A 21164-nucleotide genomic window follows, 5' to 3' on the forward strand; every position below is an offset into this window, starting at 1 on the left:
CTTTCTAGTTAGCCAATAAAAGGTGTCATTTTGCTTGACTTCTTACCACATCCATAATGGCTAACATGATACAACACCCTAGTACTACTGAGCAAGTAAAAGTAATTAGTAACTTTTACCGTTTCTTGTTTCATTTATTCAAGTCCATTTTATGGCCCGCATGTAAAGCAGACAAGCAGACTACTGGCCTGAGCGTTAGTTAAAAGCTAAAAACACATATTCTGCATGTGTAGCACAAAGCATGACCTCAAAAGTGTTTAGTGCATTTACAATCATTCAATTCTTTTCTGGATTCCATTCCAACACCACACTTGGCCAATTTAGAAGCCTGAATTAATCTAACTTCTGTCTTTAGGATGTGGGAAGAAGCTGGAGTATCTGGAGAAAGCCCTTGTAGACATGGAGGATGTGACAACTCAACATAAATGATAACCTGACTGGGATTCAAATTAATAAGTGCAGAGTAACCATACTCTCCTACCATCTATTGAGTGGGTGGGCTGGTCATTTCCTGTCTGACATGTTTCACGAGGTGTACACAAGGGTGGAGCAAGCTATTTAGGGAATGTGCGTGTATGGTATTGGAGTAATATGGTATCAATCACAGTGGGCTGACAGGCCTGCCACCAAGGCAGATTACAACAGGAAAATGGACCAGGAAATGAGAAAAAGAAAAGCGAAAGTCAAAAACCTGCAGGGGTCAAAGAAGGTAAAACTCGACAAATTAACCAAAATCCATAGTTGGGGATTCAAGATCCATACTCATCTTAATGAGTTTTTAGAATAACTGAATTTTAAAAGTTTTTTCATGCATTCAGAAACTTCATCATGTGTTGAACATCGTGTGGCAGCATTGTTAAAAACATGGGCACGATTGCATGGAAATACTCAAAAGGCAGTATCATGAAAACAGTGGTCAAAAAATCTGAACACATCAATAAACACAAATGTAGAAGAAAAACAGCAGGAATGGACTCGTCCGTCCATCCATCTTAAATGCCCGCTTTATCCTGAGCAGCGTGGCAGGGCAGCTGGAGCCTGTCCCAGCAATCCCAGGGTGAACACACACACATGTACAGTGAGGTCAAGAAGTGCCATTCACAGCACACAGGGCCTCTGATTGAGCAGATCTTTTTGTCTGTTTTGAATGGAGCTTCATGTCAAGGTGAAATCAGTGTTTTGGGCCTATTCACTTGATTCAAGGACACTAATAATGATGCCTAACTCATTTTTATTTTATTTTATTTATTTTTTTTGGTCTGGCATATGTCTCAGGCCTGTTAAATATATATCTGGGTCAAGGTGTTTTTTTGGAGTTACTATCTTTAGCCATTTAACAAAAGTGCTTGTCCCGTCTAAAGACATGGTGGAAAGAAAACCACCTGTTGGCCCCGCTGCTGTGTTCTCGAAGGATGTTAGTAATTTTGAACAAAACTTTTAATGTCACATTACTTATTATAAACGTCATCTTGGGCTCAACAGGAAAATTTGTGCCTTAGGGGTCAAAGTGAGTTTAGGGACACATTCCTTTATTTGTAATTCTGTATTTCAGAGACTTGTTAACTCTACAAGTGTCTTATGATTTAGTGTAATTTGGAAAAAGACAATAATGTGACACAATAAGATTAAAAATATTGGTGTTCATTGGAGTTGTTTTTGCTCCATTTGGAGGTGAGGATAAAAATTCTTTTTCTTAATCATTTTATGCAGTAAAATGTGCTGTAAGACTTCCCACTCATGATTCTTTACTTTTACCTAAAATTTCACATATAGAAATCATATTTGGAGCTGGTTGAACAAGAAAAGAAAATGACTGCATATCAGAAGGGGAAAAAAACACCCCAAAGCATGTACAGTACAAGTGCTTGGATCACTCCAGTGCTGTGTCATGTCCTGAGTGTTTCTATCCATAGTAGAATACAAGACAACACAGGTCTTCTTCTTCTTTTTTTTATTATTTTTTCACCACATTCTTAGGAAGATTAACATTATATCCTTTTTGTGTACTTTACACAGAAATTCAAATTGTGAAAACATAAATATGTTGGCCTTTTCCTTTATACTTTAGTAGGCTTCAATAGACTCAGAACAAGGAACAATTAAAATGTTTTGAAGGTATTATTGAATGGATTGTAAAATGTGTTTTTGCACCACTAAGGATATTGCCTCATTTTTTAGTTATTCAAAGTTTTAAAAAAGCACAGTACTGTAGCATAGCTAAATTTATAAAAGCCTTTACATAATAATAATAATAATAACTCACTCTTCTCAGTACAATACCAGTACATATTATAGCCCAACAAACGTGTATATCATTTAACAATAAACAGATTAGCAATGCAATAATATCATCATCATCATCATCATCACAAAAATGATATGTAACAGTCAAGGTCAGACAATCAGAATTATAGATCAGAGTTATATCCTAACACACACCGTCATTAAAATTGCTTCACAAAGAATGTAGTCAAGTATCGTTTTAGCTTTTGTGCGTAAGCAGCCTCGACATGACTGGTTGCCTTCATCCAGACACTTAAATGAAGCTGCCTTGATATTTATTATTAACTTCTTTAGAGCAGCACATTGAATGGTTAATTAACCTCCAATGAAGAAAATGTCAAAAACCTTCAGTGAAATCAAAAACAAACGTTGAAGAATATTGCATTTGTGAAAACCAAATAAATTAAATGAGCATTTAAGGTAAGGTTTTCCACATAGTCTCTTACACTTGTGTCACATTTCTCCCACAAATACAAGTTTGTTTTTTTTAAGTCCGTAAATTTACAGGGCATGCAACATACTGTATGATTAAATTATTAATTAAACAATTTGAGAAAGAAACATCATGTTAGCAAAAAAGGGCCACAGGGCATTCTTCAAATGCTCCACATGTCCTCTTATATTTCATGTAACACCATACCTAAGTCTCATAACAACATGTTGTTGTCCTTTATAAATTAAATGCAAATTGCCCAGTGGCTACTTGTCTACTTTTAACTTCTACCATCATAAAAAATAATTAATGGAAGCCTTTTGATAAAATAAAAAAAGCCTGTGCAGATGTTTCAAATCATGCATCATCTTTAAGAATAATCCAGGTTTTCTGTTAAAATTATAGTGAAGCAAAATAACAATTGAGATGGTCGACTACATACTACATTCTTGGTCTCTTTTCCTACAATCGGAGAACTGCAAAGAGTCCGAAACTGGTAGATAAGTTGTAAGTTTCCTCATTATGCCTTTCGCTTTATGGGTCAGGCCTGGCGCCAGGTAATCTCCAGAAATGAACTCTTCTTTCTTTGTCACAAACCCCAGAAGTGCAATACTTGCTTTTATTTTGCCAGCTAATCAGAGCACCAGGTTACATCTGCTGCAGACGCTTTTCTGTATGTGCCTAGCGCATCTTATAATCATGGGATATTGAGGTCTCACAAAGTTGTCCTTTGAAATCCAGTTCAATTGTGAAATCTAAGTCACGCTGTGGAAGAAGCAAGAAGAATAAGGTGAAGACAGGAGAAGGTAATGTGTAACCAAAGTGTACAATCTTATTGCTTAATTTACAACACCATTTTCATAATCAACAGTTTGTGCCAATTCCAGTTTTAGAGATGTACAATTATATTTAGAGTAGACAAAATTCAAATCTGAGATATCTGTAATAATGTTTTGATATGATAGAATCCAAATCGCAGATGTTGGAAATCTCATTTGGACAAATGAAGACAGAGGTACTTTCCCCATTGACGTCTATCGTTTTTCAATTACTGCTATCTCTAATTAGAATTTTGAAATTCTGTTTAGAGATATACCTGTAGTTAAATTTTCACTAGTCAAAATTTGATTTTCAGATTTCTTAAAATTAGATTTTGACTAGTGAAAATTATAGATAACTTGAGTTTCAGTAAGATAAAATATTTTTGATGTCTAAAACAATGGTTTAACTAGTCAAATATATTTAAAAGCTTTGTGAAATTTAGATTTTCACGAGCCAAAATATGATCACTGACATTTAATAATGAAAGCTCCATAGAATTTAATCGCAAAATTTCCTCACTTGTCTCAAAGTGCTGTACATTATCGATGTCTTTAATTTCTATTACTACTCTACGTTAATATATGGTATGGCAAATTTCGGTTCTGGTTAGTTAAAGTTTGATTCATCAAAATGCTCTAATGACTACTTCATGCAAAGGCATCCTTCATCTGCCAATAATGGCTCACCATGTTCCATACCTCTGTGGAGCTTTCACTATATGATATCTATTATTACATTTTGACAAGTCCAAATAAGGATTACAGGAATCTCTGATATCTTCAAATTAAAGATACCTAAAATGTAACTTTGGAAACCTAAAACGAATTAGGGGATGGCACTGCAGCATGAGAAAGAGAAAAACCATTACCTGTATAATCATTTCAACAGTATAAGTATATTACTAGTTTGTATTAATAAGCTATGGATTAATTGCTTCTAATAAGACTTACATATCAAAGTATTAAGTGTTTACGTGCAAAAGCTAAAAGAACAAACTTGCAACATTTCTGTCAAACTGCTGACCTTTTAGTCTGTACTCAGGAAACTGTTAATCTTAAAAAACATCTAGGATTGTAAAATCAGCAGCAACAGGCTTTTTCACTTCTTCTTAAGTTGTTTTGAACAAATGTGTTGTAATTTTTGGGCATATTACTGAACCCCCCCAAAGAATTGTGTAACCTTGTCTCATGATAAGCTGTCTCTGTGAGATCTATCAATTATAAAAGGGAACTCAACCCCCGCAAGATTGGGCTATTGCTGGTAACTGTCAGTGACACAAGCTGACAGGGGCTGCAGTGGTCTCTCTGCTCATCAAGAATAAAGAAATTGCTTTTTTACTCTACATCTGCTGTCTGCCTGCTGTTTGCCTCAAACCTTCATCCACAAGCACAATCGTTAAAGTTGCCGTTTCTTAGACCCAGTGTCCTGTATTTTAATCCCACACCTGGCCATTGCCTATGTGGAGTTTGCTGCTCTCTGTTTCTGCATGAGTTTTCTTTTGTGTTCTCCGGTTTTCATTCCAAGTCCTCAAAGATGTGTAGGTTAAGTGACATCTCTGAATTGTCCCCAGAGTCAAAACAGGTGTAGGTATATGCATAAGTGGGGTTTGCCATGAACTGGCACACTGTGTAGAGTTGCTTCCTGTTTTGTGTCCAGCGTTGCCAGGATAGATCCTAGCACACGTGCAACCCTGGATTACATTAAGTGGGTCTGAGAGAAAATAAATGAAAGAAAAATGAAATTGATGATATCTCAAATTATAATTTGAAAGGGTCAAAGTGTAATTACAGTGTCACACACAAGCCCATAAACCGCACCTCCAAGAATGACTCCCACCCAAGGTGAGGTAACGCAGTCATTTCCTCCTCGTTTCTTTTCATCTGCAGACCTGAGGAGGACATATGAGAGGGCAACTTACGTCGCTTCCAGGAGCAACATGGTAGTCCCAATCCTTCTGCACCAAAGGGTATTTAACAGATCATCAGACTCGAAGTCAGCAGTCATTCTTAAATCTGCGCCTGAAGATAATGGAGCTCCCTTTGACTGTGTACCTGACACCTATCGTCTTTCCTTTCTTTGTGTATGTTTTGAACTTTTCCTTTTTTTTTTTTGCCTTGGTTATCAAATTGGATACCAGGATGGTGCCCAACTCTTCATCTTGTCCCCCCTTACTTTCTTTGAACTGGTGTCTCACTTGACAAGAGTATTTATGTCTCTAATTGAAAGTTCAAGTCAATTAGAAAAGTCTATCTGTTGTATACATCACTCTGTATGTTATGAATATCTGTAATTTGCATTTTGACTAATCAAAAATGGACAGCACAGTGGCACCATGGTAGCACTGCTGCCTTGCAGTAAGGAGATGAGGGTTCATGTCCTGGGTTCTCCCTGTGTGGAGTTTGGAGTTCTCCCCATGTCTGTGTGGGTTTCCTCCCACAGTCCAAATACATGCAGGTTAAGTGGATTGGCGATACTAAACTGTCCCAGGTGTGTGTTCCTGTCCAGGGTTTGTTCCTGCCTTGCGCCCTATGTTAACTGGGGTAGGCTCTAGTACCCGAAGACCCTGGTCTGGATTAAGCAGGATAGAAAACTGTATGATAAGTGTTTAAAATATTTTGCAGATATCTCATATTTAAACTCCACAACCTACTCAGACATATGTGTCACGGTGACAGGTCCCAGTTAAAACTGTTTGCCATAAACACAATTACATCACTTCTTTCTACTCATGTTGTGTTACCATTTGCAGGCTCTGACGCCGGTCCCTCACCGCATCTATAATGTTAACAATGTGCCTAGCAATGGATATTGTGATGTTTGAATTTTCTTGATTTAGAACTCCAACATAATAAGTGAGTGCTAATTCATTTCAGGCCTATGCACTTTTTTTCAAGATTTTCACTTGATATTTACAAAATGGAAATTTGCTCAAAAGGGTATTCAGTTTAACAATACAGATTTAATAAGAATATTAATATTTCAGTACTGTATTACAATGGTGTTTAATGTGGAAAAAGTGGGTGCTAGTCATTCAGGTTATAGGGGTCATATCTCCCATACTGGTTAGTTTATTTGTGTCTGGTCCATTGTCACACTGAGAGCAAAAATAATGGGGTTTACTTCCAGGTGGCAGTCACTAAGAGTACAACCTAATAAATGACAATGTTTTTTTCTGGATTTTTAAAGTCAGTCAGTCAGTCATTTTCCATCCCGCTATATTCGAACACAGGGTCATGGGGGTCTGCTGGAGCCAATCCCAGCCAACACAGGGCACAAGGCAGGAACAAATCCTGGGCAGGGCGCCAACCCACTGCAGGACACACACACACCAAGCACACTTTAGGACCACCAATGCACCTAACCTGCAATTAAATTAAATTCATCCATCCATTCACTAGCCAACCCGCTATATCCTAAATACAGGGGTCTGCTGGAGCCAATCCCAGCCAACACAGGGCACAAGGCAGGAACAAATCCTGGGCAGGGTGCCAGCCCACCACAGGGCACACACACACACATCCACACACCAAACACACACTAGGGACAATTTAGGGGATCGTATGTCTTTGGATTGTGGGAGGAAACCCACACAGACACGGGGAGAACATGCAAACTCCACGCCGGGAGGACCCGGGAAGCGAACCCGGGTCTCCTAACTGTGAGGCAGCAGCGCTACCACTGCACCACCATGCCACCCTTAAATTAAATTGTTTTCTTCTTTTTTTGCCTCCTTATAAATATATTTCTCCTGACAGTATGAGAGCTGCATAAGACCAAATACATCCACCTATTGGTAGACCATTTTAATGAAAGGAGCGCACTTGGCTGTCCATCCATCACAAATCAGGTTAAACACAATAGCTGAACAACAAGTTGGAACAAATATGCAGTTATGTAAGGTCTTACATGTTAATGGATGGGTTGTATGAGGGCATACAGATCTTAATGAATGACTGACAGCCTAATCTAACTCAATGAAAACATCAGAGTCTTACAAGAAACTTGTCACAAAGGGCTAGAGGCAGCATTTTCTTCAGTTGCGATTGGTAAGTGTTGACATGCTGTGCTTTTCTAACCCTTCCTTTTAGCATTATGCATTTGCTCACAGCTTTTCAGAATGCAGCATTTTTAAAAATTAGACTTCTTTTCAAATTTTCAGTGAGAAATTATTAAATATTTTATAAGAGACGTTCAATATGTTGCAACATTGCCAATCTGTATCGACAGAAATTAACATTTGTGTGTGCATTTTATATGTATAATTGATAATTATTAATAATTGAATAAAGAATAGAGATGACTAGTGCAATCAAATGATTGTTAAACACATGATTTAACATACAGCATTTGTCCACTTGGGGGTGCTGAAAAACAAGCATGTAATCAAAAATGACTTACCGAATAAAATCCTGGATCTAGCTACTACAAAACTCACACGAGTCTGATTCCGACAGCAGAATATAATTCAGAAATCTACTTTTATCATTACTGTGTGGCTCTCTGCATTCACTCCATAGAAAATACACTTGGGGGTGGACAGGAAGCCTCCAGAACTAATAAGGATTAGTAATGCCTGCTGCCCTGTTCACTTGGGTTGGATGAGTCGTCCCAGAGTGCACAGTTCTTACCAAACATCTTTCTTGATTCTTCTACTTTAGACCACAGTTTATTTTGCCAGTGGGATTGTTTGTGTATATGTTCAAGTATCTCTTTCAGAGTCTTAAATTAAAAGCAAATTATAAATTGCACAGATTTTTGTGGATAGCTCTGGTAACCTAATAATACATCAATCAGGATGCAGAGCCTCATAAACAAAAAGATACTGTCATCTATTGAGGCAAAATCAAAAGAGGCCAGGCAATAATAGTGCCTTATCTTGGCTTGCCAGTGATGCCATGTAATTATTTTTGCACCTAAAACAAAGAACTTAATTAAAAGTCTTTTCTGCTTGAAATGGTAATGAAGTACATCAGTTTTGTGACAAATCATTATTAATGTAGCCTGAAAAGGACTTACTATGTTCTTCTCATTTGGTTTCATGGCTATTGTTCCATATATCTCCTCACCGCGTCTTACAGTTAAGTAATCTTCCAAATAAAACACTGTTTGCTTCCAGTGTGTATAGGGGGCATCAGGAGCTGCAGATTGCAAGAAAGCATTAAATATAATTAGGCAACAAAAAATGCTACAGCAATGTTTTAACATAACAAAACACAAACCTATGAGCCTTATATTTAAGAGAAAAATAGCACTGGCTGGATTTATATCAAGCAAGTGGTAAACTGTAGAAAAGGAAAACTGGATTCCGACTTCTGAAGATTTAAGTAGTTGAAATGAGTACCTCCACTACATTTTGAGTGTATATCTTTAGTTATGAGCATGTACATGTCTGCCTTCAGAACTATAAGTATATTTCTTGCTGGTACTATTCAATTCTAACAAACTCAAAGATTGTCCAATTAGGGTCTGAATAATAAGAAGGGCAGTAATTTCATACAAAAAAAATAAAAAAGCAGATAAATTACCTAAATCTATTTTATTAATGAAGCAGTAACTTCTATAATAATAGGTTTTATTTATATAGCACCTTTCCCATACTCAAAACACTTCACAGAAATTCAGAAAGGATGACATGGCATATATAACATTGCATTGAAATAATATCTGCATAAAATACCAAACAAATATAAATCAGGACATACAAAGCACTGAAATAGAATAAGAGACAAATAAACAAATACAAATATTACAAACAAACCCTGAACAAAGCACATAATTCGGGGTACAAACACAAACTGTCAGGTATCAGTTGAACTTTATCCCCTCTGTTAAAAGTCACAGAGATTATTGCTTTCTCCCGAGTTCCACAAACCCTTCAAACTGGAAAGGTAACAACTGGGTGCAAATCTAAATGTTTCTGGAGATGACCTGTGGCTGAGAAGCTCTTTAAATTTGAAATCAGAGTCCAAGTTGTGTTTTTAAGATTAGATAATAGGGTTAATGTGCTGCCCATGTACTTGAAAGGTTTTTGTCTGTTTCAGTATTGGCATGTGGTGCGTTATCTCAAGGTTGAAAGTAGTTCCTGCACAACACATTATACTTACACTAGGGGGGCAACCAGTTGTGGCCAGTCTGCCGCTCATGTTGTGAAGAGGGAGGCTGAACGCACCCCAAGGAGATATGGTTGCTCCTCTGAAACCCCCTCTTAAACATGCTTCACCAGGGCCCCTGTGATTCGTGATGTAATTCAGCCTAGCCTTTTATTTTCATATTACAGAAAGTTTAAGTTTGAAATTGGTGGAGAAAGTACTGATATTAAAGCACATTATAGATTCTGACATCTTTAAGAGGAAGCAAAACTCTCTATAAGATCATATTTGGGATGTGGAGTCTATATATTATTTCCACTACCTGCTGGAAACCAAGATTGCATTTACATTAAGGTTTTGTGAATAACTTATTTGTTTCTGTGAACTTCCAGTACTTAAATCTGTTGTTCAGAATCACATCAGGAAGGGTCAACCCAATCACTCCCCTCCAAGTATCTCACTCGTTGCTTACACAAGTCTGCATATTCAGTGTGTAGCACAATTTTGAGCATTGAGATTCAGAACTCCCTACAAGAAAGGACAAAAATTGCTGCGTATATTGTGCTGTCTAAAACTGGAACATGCATTGTAGTGACCTTCTAGTTTACCAGTCCAAACTGTCTGTATTCCTGTACTGCAACCAAGCTAAGAGAGAGGACCATTAGGCAAGTAGGCCACATCACAGCTAAGTCAGCCAGATGTGCAGCTGGATAATGGAGCGGTACAAATGGCAGATCTGATTCCAGCAACCCGCATTCTTGTTCCCCTCTGCAATATAATGGAGGATAACACAAGGGCAGTGTCATCTTTGTATTGGATTGAATTTAGAGACCCTGAATGATGCTTTGCTGGTAACAATGACACTTAGTCTGTTGTGGGTGATTGGTATCGAGTGGCGAAATTTGCCAAAGCACTTTTTGCTACTGTGTTCACAGGCAACCTTGTTCTGTGAATTTTTTTTTCTGGAAATTCACCATGTGGCTGGCTTAGACAAACATTTTTTTCCCAGCATCCCATGATGCTTTGCTGGGCCAGTGTGACATCACAGAGCTGTAGTAGCCATGGCTACACTTTTCATGCATACAAACTGTAAGCATACCACATATTACATATTGCTACCCAATCTGTTGCCTTGCCCATGCATGATGTCACTAACTGATCTGTACTCCAGCCGGATTTGCAATGCCAATTTGTTTAAAACATAATAATAATAATAATAATAATAATTGTAGTATATTCACTTAATAATGAGAATATTATGAGTACTGCCACCGAATTTATAACAATGATCCCTGCCACACCACGTGGCTAATTTTCTAATTTCTTATGCTGGTGTAACTACCCACATGCTGCATTTAAGAGTCAAACAAGTTTTAAAGGAACCCTTTATTTTCCCCTCATCAATCAGAAAACAAAGGAAACTATGTGCAATAATAATGAAAGATTTATTACTATTTACAATTGTTTATTTATTCTTGATGGAATAAAAATAATGTGTGGAACACTTGCACTGATGGATCAGAAACAAAAAAGACGTTCCAACCTTGCCCGGAGGCATGACTGCAAGCAATGGAATGAGCCAGTCCCATGCCGCTGCATCATGGGACATCTGATGTGTGCCCCGAAGATTGGGAGTCTGTGAGTGCCATGATCTATATTTTATTTACTTTTTATTGCTAGTTTGTGGCCATTGGTTGAATTTTGTTTGTGGTTATAGTTCTGTCTGCATATTTTGTTGTTTGAGACACAGTAGCACAATGGTTAGCACAGCTGCCTCACAGCTCAGATCACATATTTGGCAACAATAATTGGTCCAGCATAGTTAGAAGATGTTTCCCTACCCCTAAAAAAATTAAAAGATCATTGGGTCATTATACTTCACTCAAAACTAGTTCAGTTCCTCCATCCCCTTTGACTTCAATACATTTCACAGAGCCCAGCGAAGTTTCTGCATTTCGATGAACTTATGGCAAGGCAAACTCCAAGGGGTTCACTCTTCACTATATGTGAGTATTGAGACCTTGATGTTTCGTAATGGTTTGTATGCCCCAGCTATCTACAGTTTAAGATGTTTGCTCTTAGTAAATACACTCATTTTATTTCTTGTAAAAAAAGCATTGTATTTTCTAAATGGCAAAATATTTAAGCTGAAAGTGAAAGATATTATTTGTGTTTAATGTTGACACTAAAGTTGAATCATATTCTATTTATAATGTTGAGGTGGCCACCTTGTGAGCGTGATTAATATGTATTTGTAAATGAACTACAGAAAATACTGTTGTATTTTATGTGCGGCCACTGATTTTATTCATTTTACTGTGATGTCACTCTAATATATGTTCATCACAACACCATAGTTTATGGCAAAAGCAGCTCATTAAGATAACAAAGCAGAGATTATCCTCAAAGCATGTAGTTATCTTTATGAGATGATTGTCAGAAGGAAATGAAATGCTTATCTTAACACTTAAATAAATCACCTAATAATGAATTTACATCACTTCCAGAATTTCATGCAGCTTAAGAAGGTTTTTTCTGAGAATGGTCAAGACATTGGAGCATAACTGAACCAATGGGATGGAAACAGGAGTGAGCAGCACATCAGGTAAACTGATTTGTGATTTTTATTAAATAAAATAGACAAACTGTATGTATTTGAATCATTTCTTGTTTGTCAATGCGCTGGAGGGTGACGATGTTTTACATGTTGATTTCACTGTACTGTACTCTGTACACATAACAATTTGCCTGCTGCTACTATTATTTCCACTTCTACACTGCGTTCACAGTGGCTTTCTCCCTTTAGATTGCTATCAGAGTCAACATGACAAATTGGTGTTTATTGAAATAAACAGCTTAATTAGATGACTGAGGAAGAAGGGGCTTTGGGGCTTTTAGCAAAAAGATGGTTAAAAGCAAGCAAGGAAGCATAGAGAGTGATCAAGTTTGTGAAGCGCAAAATGAAGTAAAAGAGTAAGCCAAAACATCTTAATGTTATCTTAAATCTTTTTATCCCTAACTATAACTTTCACATGCAGGGGACTTTGTTTATTTCTCAAATAGCATGACGGCACAGTCATCACACAATGCAAATCACGCACACCCATGGAAAATAAATGTAGAGGAGGTCCAGTATCTCAGGGTTTTGTTCAAGAGTTGAGGGTTACTGGTATCTGTCCAGTGGCAGCTGTTTTGCTAACATTTTATGGGGCTGTCATAGTGAAGGACTAAGTCTTCAGAGGAAGACTGAGTGGCTGTACCTCCATATTCCTGTATAGTGAACAAAAAAATGAGTGGCTGAATGCAACAGAATGTAATAGCAGCCTGCAGAACTTATGACATCAGTCATATAACATTCCAACATCACACAACGGCCACAATGTCAGTCACGAAATGCCTCATGCATGCCCAGTTACACCATGGTTAAGATTTGGGTTGTATAAGGGTTATTGGACTCAAAGGGCACTTCATGACTAATGTTGTCAATATTACCTGACATACATCATAGATATTACAGGCTGCAGGTAGGCCCATCTCAATGAATGAGTTAGCGGAGCTCAACAGCATACGGATGGATTAGAGTAGACCCACGGTTTCTCTAGTTAAAGACAAGCCATTTGAGGTGAGTAGAGGAGATTAGGGTAAGGGTCAGGATGGCAGTATATTTCAGTCAGTGGAAGTCAAGTGATATGAGCTACTGATTGCGGTCCTTGCATTATTGAAGAGCTGCCATTGTATCCTGGCCCTTTAAGGCTAGTACTATACAAAGAATTGCAGAGTCATGTGGAGCTAGTGCAAGGAGTTCTGGCCTGGTGTTCTTAGTCCACTCTGAAGCCGATCCCAGATTTGGAAGTGGGTCTTAGGAGACCAGATGTGACCTTGGAGGTGGCCATGGACTGGGGCTTAAAAGGTGCAGGGGGTATTTGAACTTTAATTTGGAGGGAGAGTCAGACAAGGGTTTGACTTTGGTTAGGGAGAAAGGGTATATGGAGTTGTTGGTGAGAAGAGAGTGTACATTTGGACGTTTGAAGTATAACAGTAGCACCAATATCTTATAGAAAAGCCAAACAAAACCAGTTAGAAAGAGTCATCTTTTAGTTTTTAATTTCAGTTTCCCTTGCTCTGTCTTCCTTGTATTTGCCATTTAAATGCCTTTTATTTAACCCAGTTAAGGTCTTCTTAGATTCATTCTGGTTTTGGGAACAGCTTGAGAATACCTCCTCCTGTCTATGAGCTGGTTTAAGCATGTAAAAAGAGTGTCAAATCTGTCAGCTGGTCTGAAGGTTTCCTAGAAATATCTGGAAACTCTGCTGGGAATGGGAGTGCTTAGGAGTTGGGGTGCCACCATGACCCTCATCAAGATAAGTGGATGGAGAACGAAATGTTGGTATCTTTTGCATTAGACATTTATCAAAAAAGTCATCCTGTAAGTAATACCAATAAATAAAAGTAGTAAGTCCAATGATCTCTTATCTCTGCCCAGCAATAAGTTCACAAATGAACAGAATTAGCCAGTCAGCAATGAAACACTGTTCAGGCCAGTTCTGAATTACCCTTCATCTTTTCTACCACTTATCATCTCAACATGTGCCAATAAAATTAATATCACAGCCTATGGTCATTTAGAAGAAGAATGATCCCAATATTATCTTCAGTTTTCAGACACATGGTGATCCAGAAGCCCAGCGTAGCCCTTCTGGTTCAAGTGCATCGTCACCTCCACCACAGGACCTACTTCTGCATAACCGATACACCCCCAGAACATCAGGGAGCCAGCTCTCGCTTGCAAAACACCTTGCACACAGTTCTGACAGAAGGCTTCATGTGGTTTACGATGCATCCCTCCACTGCCCCACTGTTTAATCTGACATCTGTGATGAAGGTCTGAACATAAAATTATGCCAAATATTAAAACAATGAATTATACTGTAAAATGCAAGTACTGTTTTACAACAATACACAACTGTAAAAAACAAAGAATGAGGAGTTATGTGGCAAGTCACAGACGTTTCAATGTAATGACGACATTAAGAGAATATGGCTGAGGCAACAGTGCATCCTTGTGACTGAAACGAGTGTTATAAAGATCTTTACTTTTATATATGCTACCTTTTCTTAACTCTTGTTTTGAAAGAGATAACTGAACTTTTCAGTCAAGTACTGTGTAGTGATTTTTTGAGGCCTGCAGAGGGCAGTGTTATGTTAACTACATGAACGTTGAGTTGACTTTTGTTTACTCTAAATGTAGAATACAATCCAGAGAACAATGATGGTGGGATACTGAAGGATCCAACCATTTATTTAACACAGTGTTATACAGTATTATTAATGCATAAATGTCTGAATTTAACAGAAACATGTGCCTTTTGTGTAAGCCTTCAAAGTGTATAATTTACTTGAATTATACCTAATTATGTGCTGGCTAAACTGCTAGTCCTGGTTTACCATTGTTTACAATAAGAAAACCAAGAGACTTAACATATACTCAAATATACTCTTAAAAATGGTGATATATTATGACCTGTTTTGCACAAAGGATAGACAGAAATACAGACAGAAACAGAGCTCTTTGTCGTTGGGCTTACCCAATAGCAGGAGGTTGGCGTGTTCATTAAAATTATTCAAGTATTCCTTCTTTTGTTAAGTGTGAAAGGAAAGTATTCAATATATTCTGCTTATTAGCTACCATTAACCTTTGGTCAACAACCTTTAATTTTAACATATTCTAATATTTACTTTGCAAGTAAAAGAACACACCTCACCTTTTAGTGTGTTTATACTGCGCACTAGACAAAGTAATGACCTTGAGTGGGTGGCCATGGATGTTCAATTACAAATGCACAGCACCGAAGTAAAATACCAGTGAGAGCCACGTAAGTGACAACAGAATCCGCCATGCAGGCAGTGCTGTACATTAGACGTGTGAGGCAAGATAGCTTTAGTAGATAAAAGGAGCTGCACCCAGCTAGTAAAGCAGGTTCTGCCGGTGTCCCCCCAAACAAATGCGGTGTTCAGGTCCGTGGGAATTGTCAATGTTATCACTTGTCAGGTCTCACCTTGCCAGTTGCTTATTGTTCATGTGAATTCCTGGTTGATGTTCATTTGCTACTTGGTTCCCAGAAAATGCAATTAAAGATAAGCTTTATTTATTTATTTATTTGTGAAAATTTAAAGTAGGCATTAATGGTGTTTTGCCTTATTCTGACTGACCTGGTTATTTTATTTTATTTTTTTTTTTCAATTAACATTATTGAATGAGGTGAAAAATTAACATTACATCACAACTCAGTAACTGGAGTAACAATGTGTTCTCCACGTTGTCCCACTGAGAGCTACAACTTCGAAGGGAGTTCACATGAAATTTCCCAGTGTGAAATTTATATTTCCCATCTGTCCCATAACATGTGAACACAGCATGACCTTGAAGAAAGATGCAGATTTCGGCCTTCTGTTTCACTCTTTTGATCTAATGTGCAAAATCAAATGCCAGCCTAAATTTGATCCTACACAAAGACGAACAACAGATGCAGCTTTTGCAGGCTACTGAAATGCTGCGAGTTGCCATTGAAACAAAGAATAAATGAAAAGTAGGCACATCACTGAAGTCTGACAATCAATCAGTCTTTAGTCTTTTATCTTTATACATAATAAGCCTTTCATTCATGAACTGAAGGTAAACTGAGACATATATTGTGCAGCTGCATATTTATTTCTATCAATGATGTGATAACAGGTCATGAATAGAGCTTATGCCTTTTTAAAACAATATATTTTTGCATTAAAGCTACAGGTCTTGATTTCTTTTTCCTCGTGAGTGTACTGTAGATTTACCACCCTCTGGAAATAACTACACAAATTTTAGCGTGGTCACAGTCTGTGTGGAGTTTAACCATTTCTTCTGTGTATGCATAGATTTTTTCTTCAGGTGCTGCATGGTGGTGTATGGAATGTTTAGTTAATATACAATAATCTTTTAGAATTTATTATTATATATATATATATATATATATATATCAGGTGGAGTGGTGGCTCTGAGGCTAAGGATCTGCGCTGGTATCCCGAAGGTTGCCGGTTCCAATCCCCGTCACTGCCAAAAAGGCCACTGCTCTGCTGGGCCCTTGAGCAAAGCCCTTAACCTGTAATTACTTCAGGGGCGCTGTACAATGGCTGACCCTGCACTCTGACCCCAAGGGGTATGCGAAAACTACCAAATTCCTAGTACAAGAAATTGTATAAGGCGAAATAAAGAACAAAAAAAAAAAAAATATACAGTGCATCCGGAAAGTATTCACAGCGCAACGCTTTTTCCACATTTTGTTATGTTACAGCCTTATTCCAAAATGGATTAAATTCATTTTTTTCCTCAGAATTCTACACACAACACCCCATAATGACAACATGAAAAAAAAGTTTACTTGAGGTTTTTGCAAATTTATTAAAAATAAAAAAATTGAGAAAGCACATGTACATAAGTATTGACAGCCTTTGCCATGAAGCTCAAAATTGAGCTCAGGTGCATCCTGTTTCCCCTGATCATCCTCGAGATGTTTCTGCAGCTTAATTGGAGTCCACCTGTGGTAAATTCAGTTGATTGGACATGATTTGGAAGGCACACACCTGTCTGTATAAGGTCCCACAGTTGACAGTTCATGTCAGAGCACAAACCAAGCATGAAGTCAAAGGAATTGTCTGTAGACCTCTGAGACAGGATTGTCTCGAGGCACAAATCTGGGGAAGGTTACAGAAAAATTTCTGCTGCTTTGAAGGTACCAATGAGCACAGTGGCCTCCATCATCCGTAAGTGGAAGAAGTTCAAAACCACCAGGACTCTTCCTAGAGTTGGCCGGCCATCTAAACTGAGCGATCGGGGGAGAAGGGCCTTAGTCAGGGAGGTGACCATGAACCCGATGGTCACTCTGTCAGAGCTCCAGAGGTCCTCTATGGAGAGAGGAGAACCTTCCAGAAGGACAGCCATCTCTGCAGCAATCCACCAATCAGGCCTGTATGGTAGAGTGGCCAGATGGAAGCTACTCCTTAGTAAAAGGCACATGGCAGCCCGCCTGGAGTTTGCCGAAAAGGCACCTGAAGGACTCTCAGACCATGAGAAAGAAAATTCTCTGGTCTGATGAGACAAAGATTGAACTCTTTGGTGTGAATACCAGGCGTCACATTTGGAGGAAACCAGGCACCGCTCATCATCAGGCCAATACCATCCCTACAGTGAAGCATGGTGGTGGCAGTATCATGCTGTGGGAATGTTTTTCAGCAGCAGGGACTGGGAGACTAGTCAGGATAAAGGGAAAATGACTGCAGCAATGTACAGAGACATCCTGGATGAAAACCTGCTCCAGAGCGCTCTTGACCTCAGACTGGGGTGACGGTTCATCTTTCAGCAGGACAACGACCCTAAGCACACAGCCAAGATATCAAAGGAGTGGCTTCAGGACAACTCTGTGAATGTCCTTGAGTGGCCCAGCCAGAGCCCAGACTTGAATCCGATTGAAGATCTCTGGAGAGATCTTAAAATGGCTGCGCACCGACACTTCCCATCCAACCTGATGGAGCTTGAGAGGTGCTGCAAAGAGGAATGGGCGAAACTGGCCAAGGATAGGTGTGCCAAGCTTGTGGCATCATATTCAACAAGACTTGAGGCTGTAATTGCTGCCAAAGGTGCATTGACAAAGTATTGAGCAAAGGCTGTGAATACTTATGTAAATGTGCTTTCTCAGTTTTTTTATTTTTAATAAATTTGCAAAAACCTCAAGTAAACTTTTTTCACGTTGTCATTATGGGATGTTGTGTGTAGAATTCTGAGGAAAAAAATGAGTTTAATCCATTTTGGGATAAAGTTGTAACATAACAAAATGTGGAAAAAGTGATCCGCTGTGAATACTTTCCGGATGCACTGTATATATATATATATATATATATATATATATATATATATATATATATATATATATATATATATATATACATACTGTGGCGGATGGCCAGGGCCCATGCCCCGCAAGGATGCCCCTTCAGCATATGTTTCAGGTGAGCAAGCATGGGAGGCCCAATACTTCCCCCTGAACACTAGATGCCAGCCTCCCTGGGTTGCAGCGGTGCCTCGAACTCCCACAGGGCTTCATGGCAGTTGGAGTTTGGTGCAGCCCTGTTGGGTTCCGTAGGTGCCGCCAGGGGGTGCTGCAGCGGGAACTGCTGGGCCCTTGTGAGCAGTATTTTCACCACACCCGGAAGTGCAGCTGGGACTCGGCAATCAAGCACCTGGAGCACTTCCGGGTGCCTAATAAAAGGAACCAGCGGCCACCACTCGGGGCCAGAGTCGGGAGGAGGAGGACAAGGTTGCCTGGGTGGAGTGGTGGAAGAAGAAGAGTGTGCTTTACTTAGTGTGGTTCTTTACTTTAGTTTTGGGACTTTGTTAGGGTTGAGGGACATGGGGAAGACGTGGACCTCAGCTGAAGAAAATTAAAAGCATTTTATTGATTTTAGAGTGCCTCCATTGTCAGTCTGTGCCAGATCGGACGCATATATAGCGCATTTTATCACAAAACATATATAAATATATACTAGGGGGCTCCGCCCCCTGCTCACTTCACTTGCCCACCACCGAGTTGGGTTTACCAGATATACAATTTAAAGAGATTGTTATTTTCATTGGAATTGTTACATATGCATTATTTTCACAGCACGGTGGCACAGTGGTAGCGCTGCTGCCTTGCAGTTAGGAGATCCAGGTTCATTTCCTGGGTCCTCCCTGCGTGGAGTTTGCATGTTCTCCCCGTGTCTGCATGGGTTTCCTCCGGGCGCTTCAGTTTCCTCCCACAGTCCAAAGACATGCAGTTTAGGTGGATTGGCGATTCTAAATTGGCTCTAGTGTGTGCTTGGTGTGTGGGTGTGTTTGTGTGTGTCCTGCGGTGGGTTGGCACCCTGCCCGGGATCGGTTCCTGCCTTGTGCCCTGTGTTGGCTGGGATTGGCTCCAGCAGACCCCCGTGAACCTGTGTTTGGATTCAGTGGGTTGGAAAATGGATGGATGGATGCATTATTTTCACTTTTACTTTAAAACCTTTGTAAAAACAATATTTGGAATTAATTTTTCTTCAAGATCACTTTGAATTTTGATTCCGTGTTTGGACTTATGTCATATCAACGCAACGTATATCTGCCTGTGAGTGAATATCGTTTCTTTCTCTCTAATAAATAAAATGACTTTCTTGAATGTTTGTCCATGCTTGTTCTTCTTAGCTTTGTCGTTGACGTGTCATCTAGAACGTATAAAATTATTGTCCTGATAAAATTTATAAGAGCTGAGAGCGCTGGAAATGTGTCTGACAAAAGCATTCACACGACTGAGGTTAGATGACTGTGATTTTGTTTGAAAATAGTTGTAAGTAGGTTGTGACTTGAAATAATCTCATGTTAAAAGTCTCCGTCTCATGGGACTTCATATCGCAACAATGTTTTTGGAATCTTATAATTTTCGCTGGTAACACGAATTAGACAATCTACAAGTCTCTGACTTAAAGTTTAAATCCGAACAATATATTCAATCTCTTTTTGCTGTTCCGTTATTTCACAGAGTAATAATTTCCGTTTGTTTGCGCTAATGCGATCTTTCATATCCTTTTTTTTGAGTCTTTGGAATTTTCGTACTTCCATAATCTCTAACCTGCTGTGCATGTGTACTGCACCAGCATTTTTTTATTCTTTACGACATTCTACTTTGTCATCTACTCTTTGTCCTTTATTTTCAGCCCCGGGCATGGTAAAATCTCTCTCTTGCGGGACGTATAACAACAACAACAACAACGTTTATTTATATAGCACATTTTCATACAAAAAAGTAGCTCAAAGTGCTTAATGCTGCTCGCGTTGTGAAGGGGGTGGCTGAATGCATGCTAATGAGATGCGGTCAGATCAGCTGCTGTCTTGCTGTTGCTGGCGAGCTACATGTTCTGCTTGTGGCGCTGTGCGTCAATCATTTAAAAGCCTGTACAGCAGCTATCCTTTTGCCACTTCGAGTCTGTGCCGCTCGCGTTATGAAGGTGGGGGCTGAACGCACGCTAAGGAGATGTAGTCGGATCATCTGCCAGCTTGCTGCTGCTGGCAAGTTGCGTGTTCTGCTTATCGCGGTGCACATCGATCATTTAAAAGCCTGTACAGCAGCTGTTCTTTTGTCTCACTGCCTTGTCTCGCATGACGTCAATGTGTTTTCCGAGAAGATCATGTCTCGTCTCCACCCCAAAGAATTTTTTTATCACAATACTTTTGTAGGCAGCTAAAGGGCTTAGGTGAGGGCACTTCTGAATTTGACCAGGATGTGGCAGAGTGCACTGACTCTTTTTCTCGCTTTCCTGCAGACCATTCATGGGAAGTTCCACTTGGCCCTGTTGATGTCACTTCCGGGTCCGGACCTATAGAGGAAGGCCTTTCTGGCTTTGGCCCCCTTGATGTTACGTTTGGGCTTGCAATTTGCAGCCAGGAAAATAATATACGGGTGACTGCCCCAAACCTTGCTATGGTTCTTTGTGGA

General features: G+C 39.1%; 1 protein-coding gene across 5 annotated transcripts in view; it reads right to left on the reverse strand.

The window, feature by feature from the left end:
- Window positions 1-2218: 2218 nt before the first annotated feature.
- LOC114658102 (protein arginine N-methyltransferase 8) overlaps window positions 2219-21164 on the reverse strand; it is a 209091-nt gene continuing 190145 nt past the window's right edge. For all 5 annotated transcript variants that reach the window (XM_028810146.2, XM_028810135.2, XM_051923007.1 and 2 more), the window contains 2 exons: window positions 8555-8676; window positions 2219-3481 (listed from right to left, as the gene is read on the reverse strand). In XM_028810146.2, coding sequence (XP_028665979.1) covers window positions 3398-3481; window positions 8555-8676 — 206 coding nt within the window. In that variant the 3' untranslated portion in view covers window positions 2219-3397. The remainder of the gene's footprint in view (window positions 3482-8554; window positions 8677-21164) is intronic.

This window comes from Erpetoichthys calabaricus, chromosome 1 (genome assembly GCF_900747795.2).
Source record: "Erpetoichthys calabaricus chromosome 1, fErpCal1.3, whole genome shotgun sequence".
Lineage (NCBI taxonomy): Eukaryota > Metazoa > Chordata > Cladistia > Polypteriformes > Polypteridae > Erpetoichthys > Erpetoichthys calabaricus.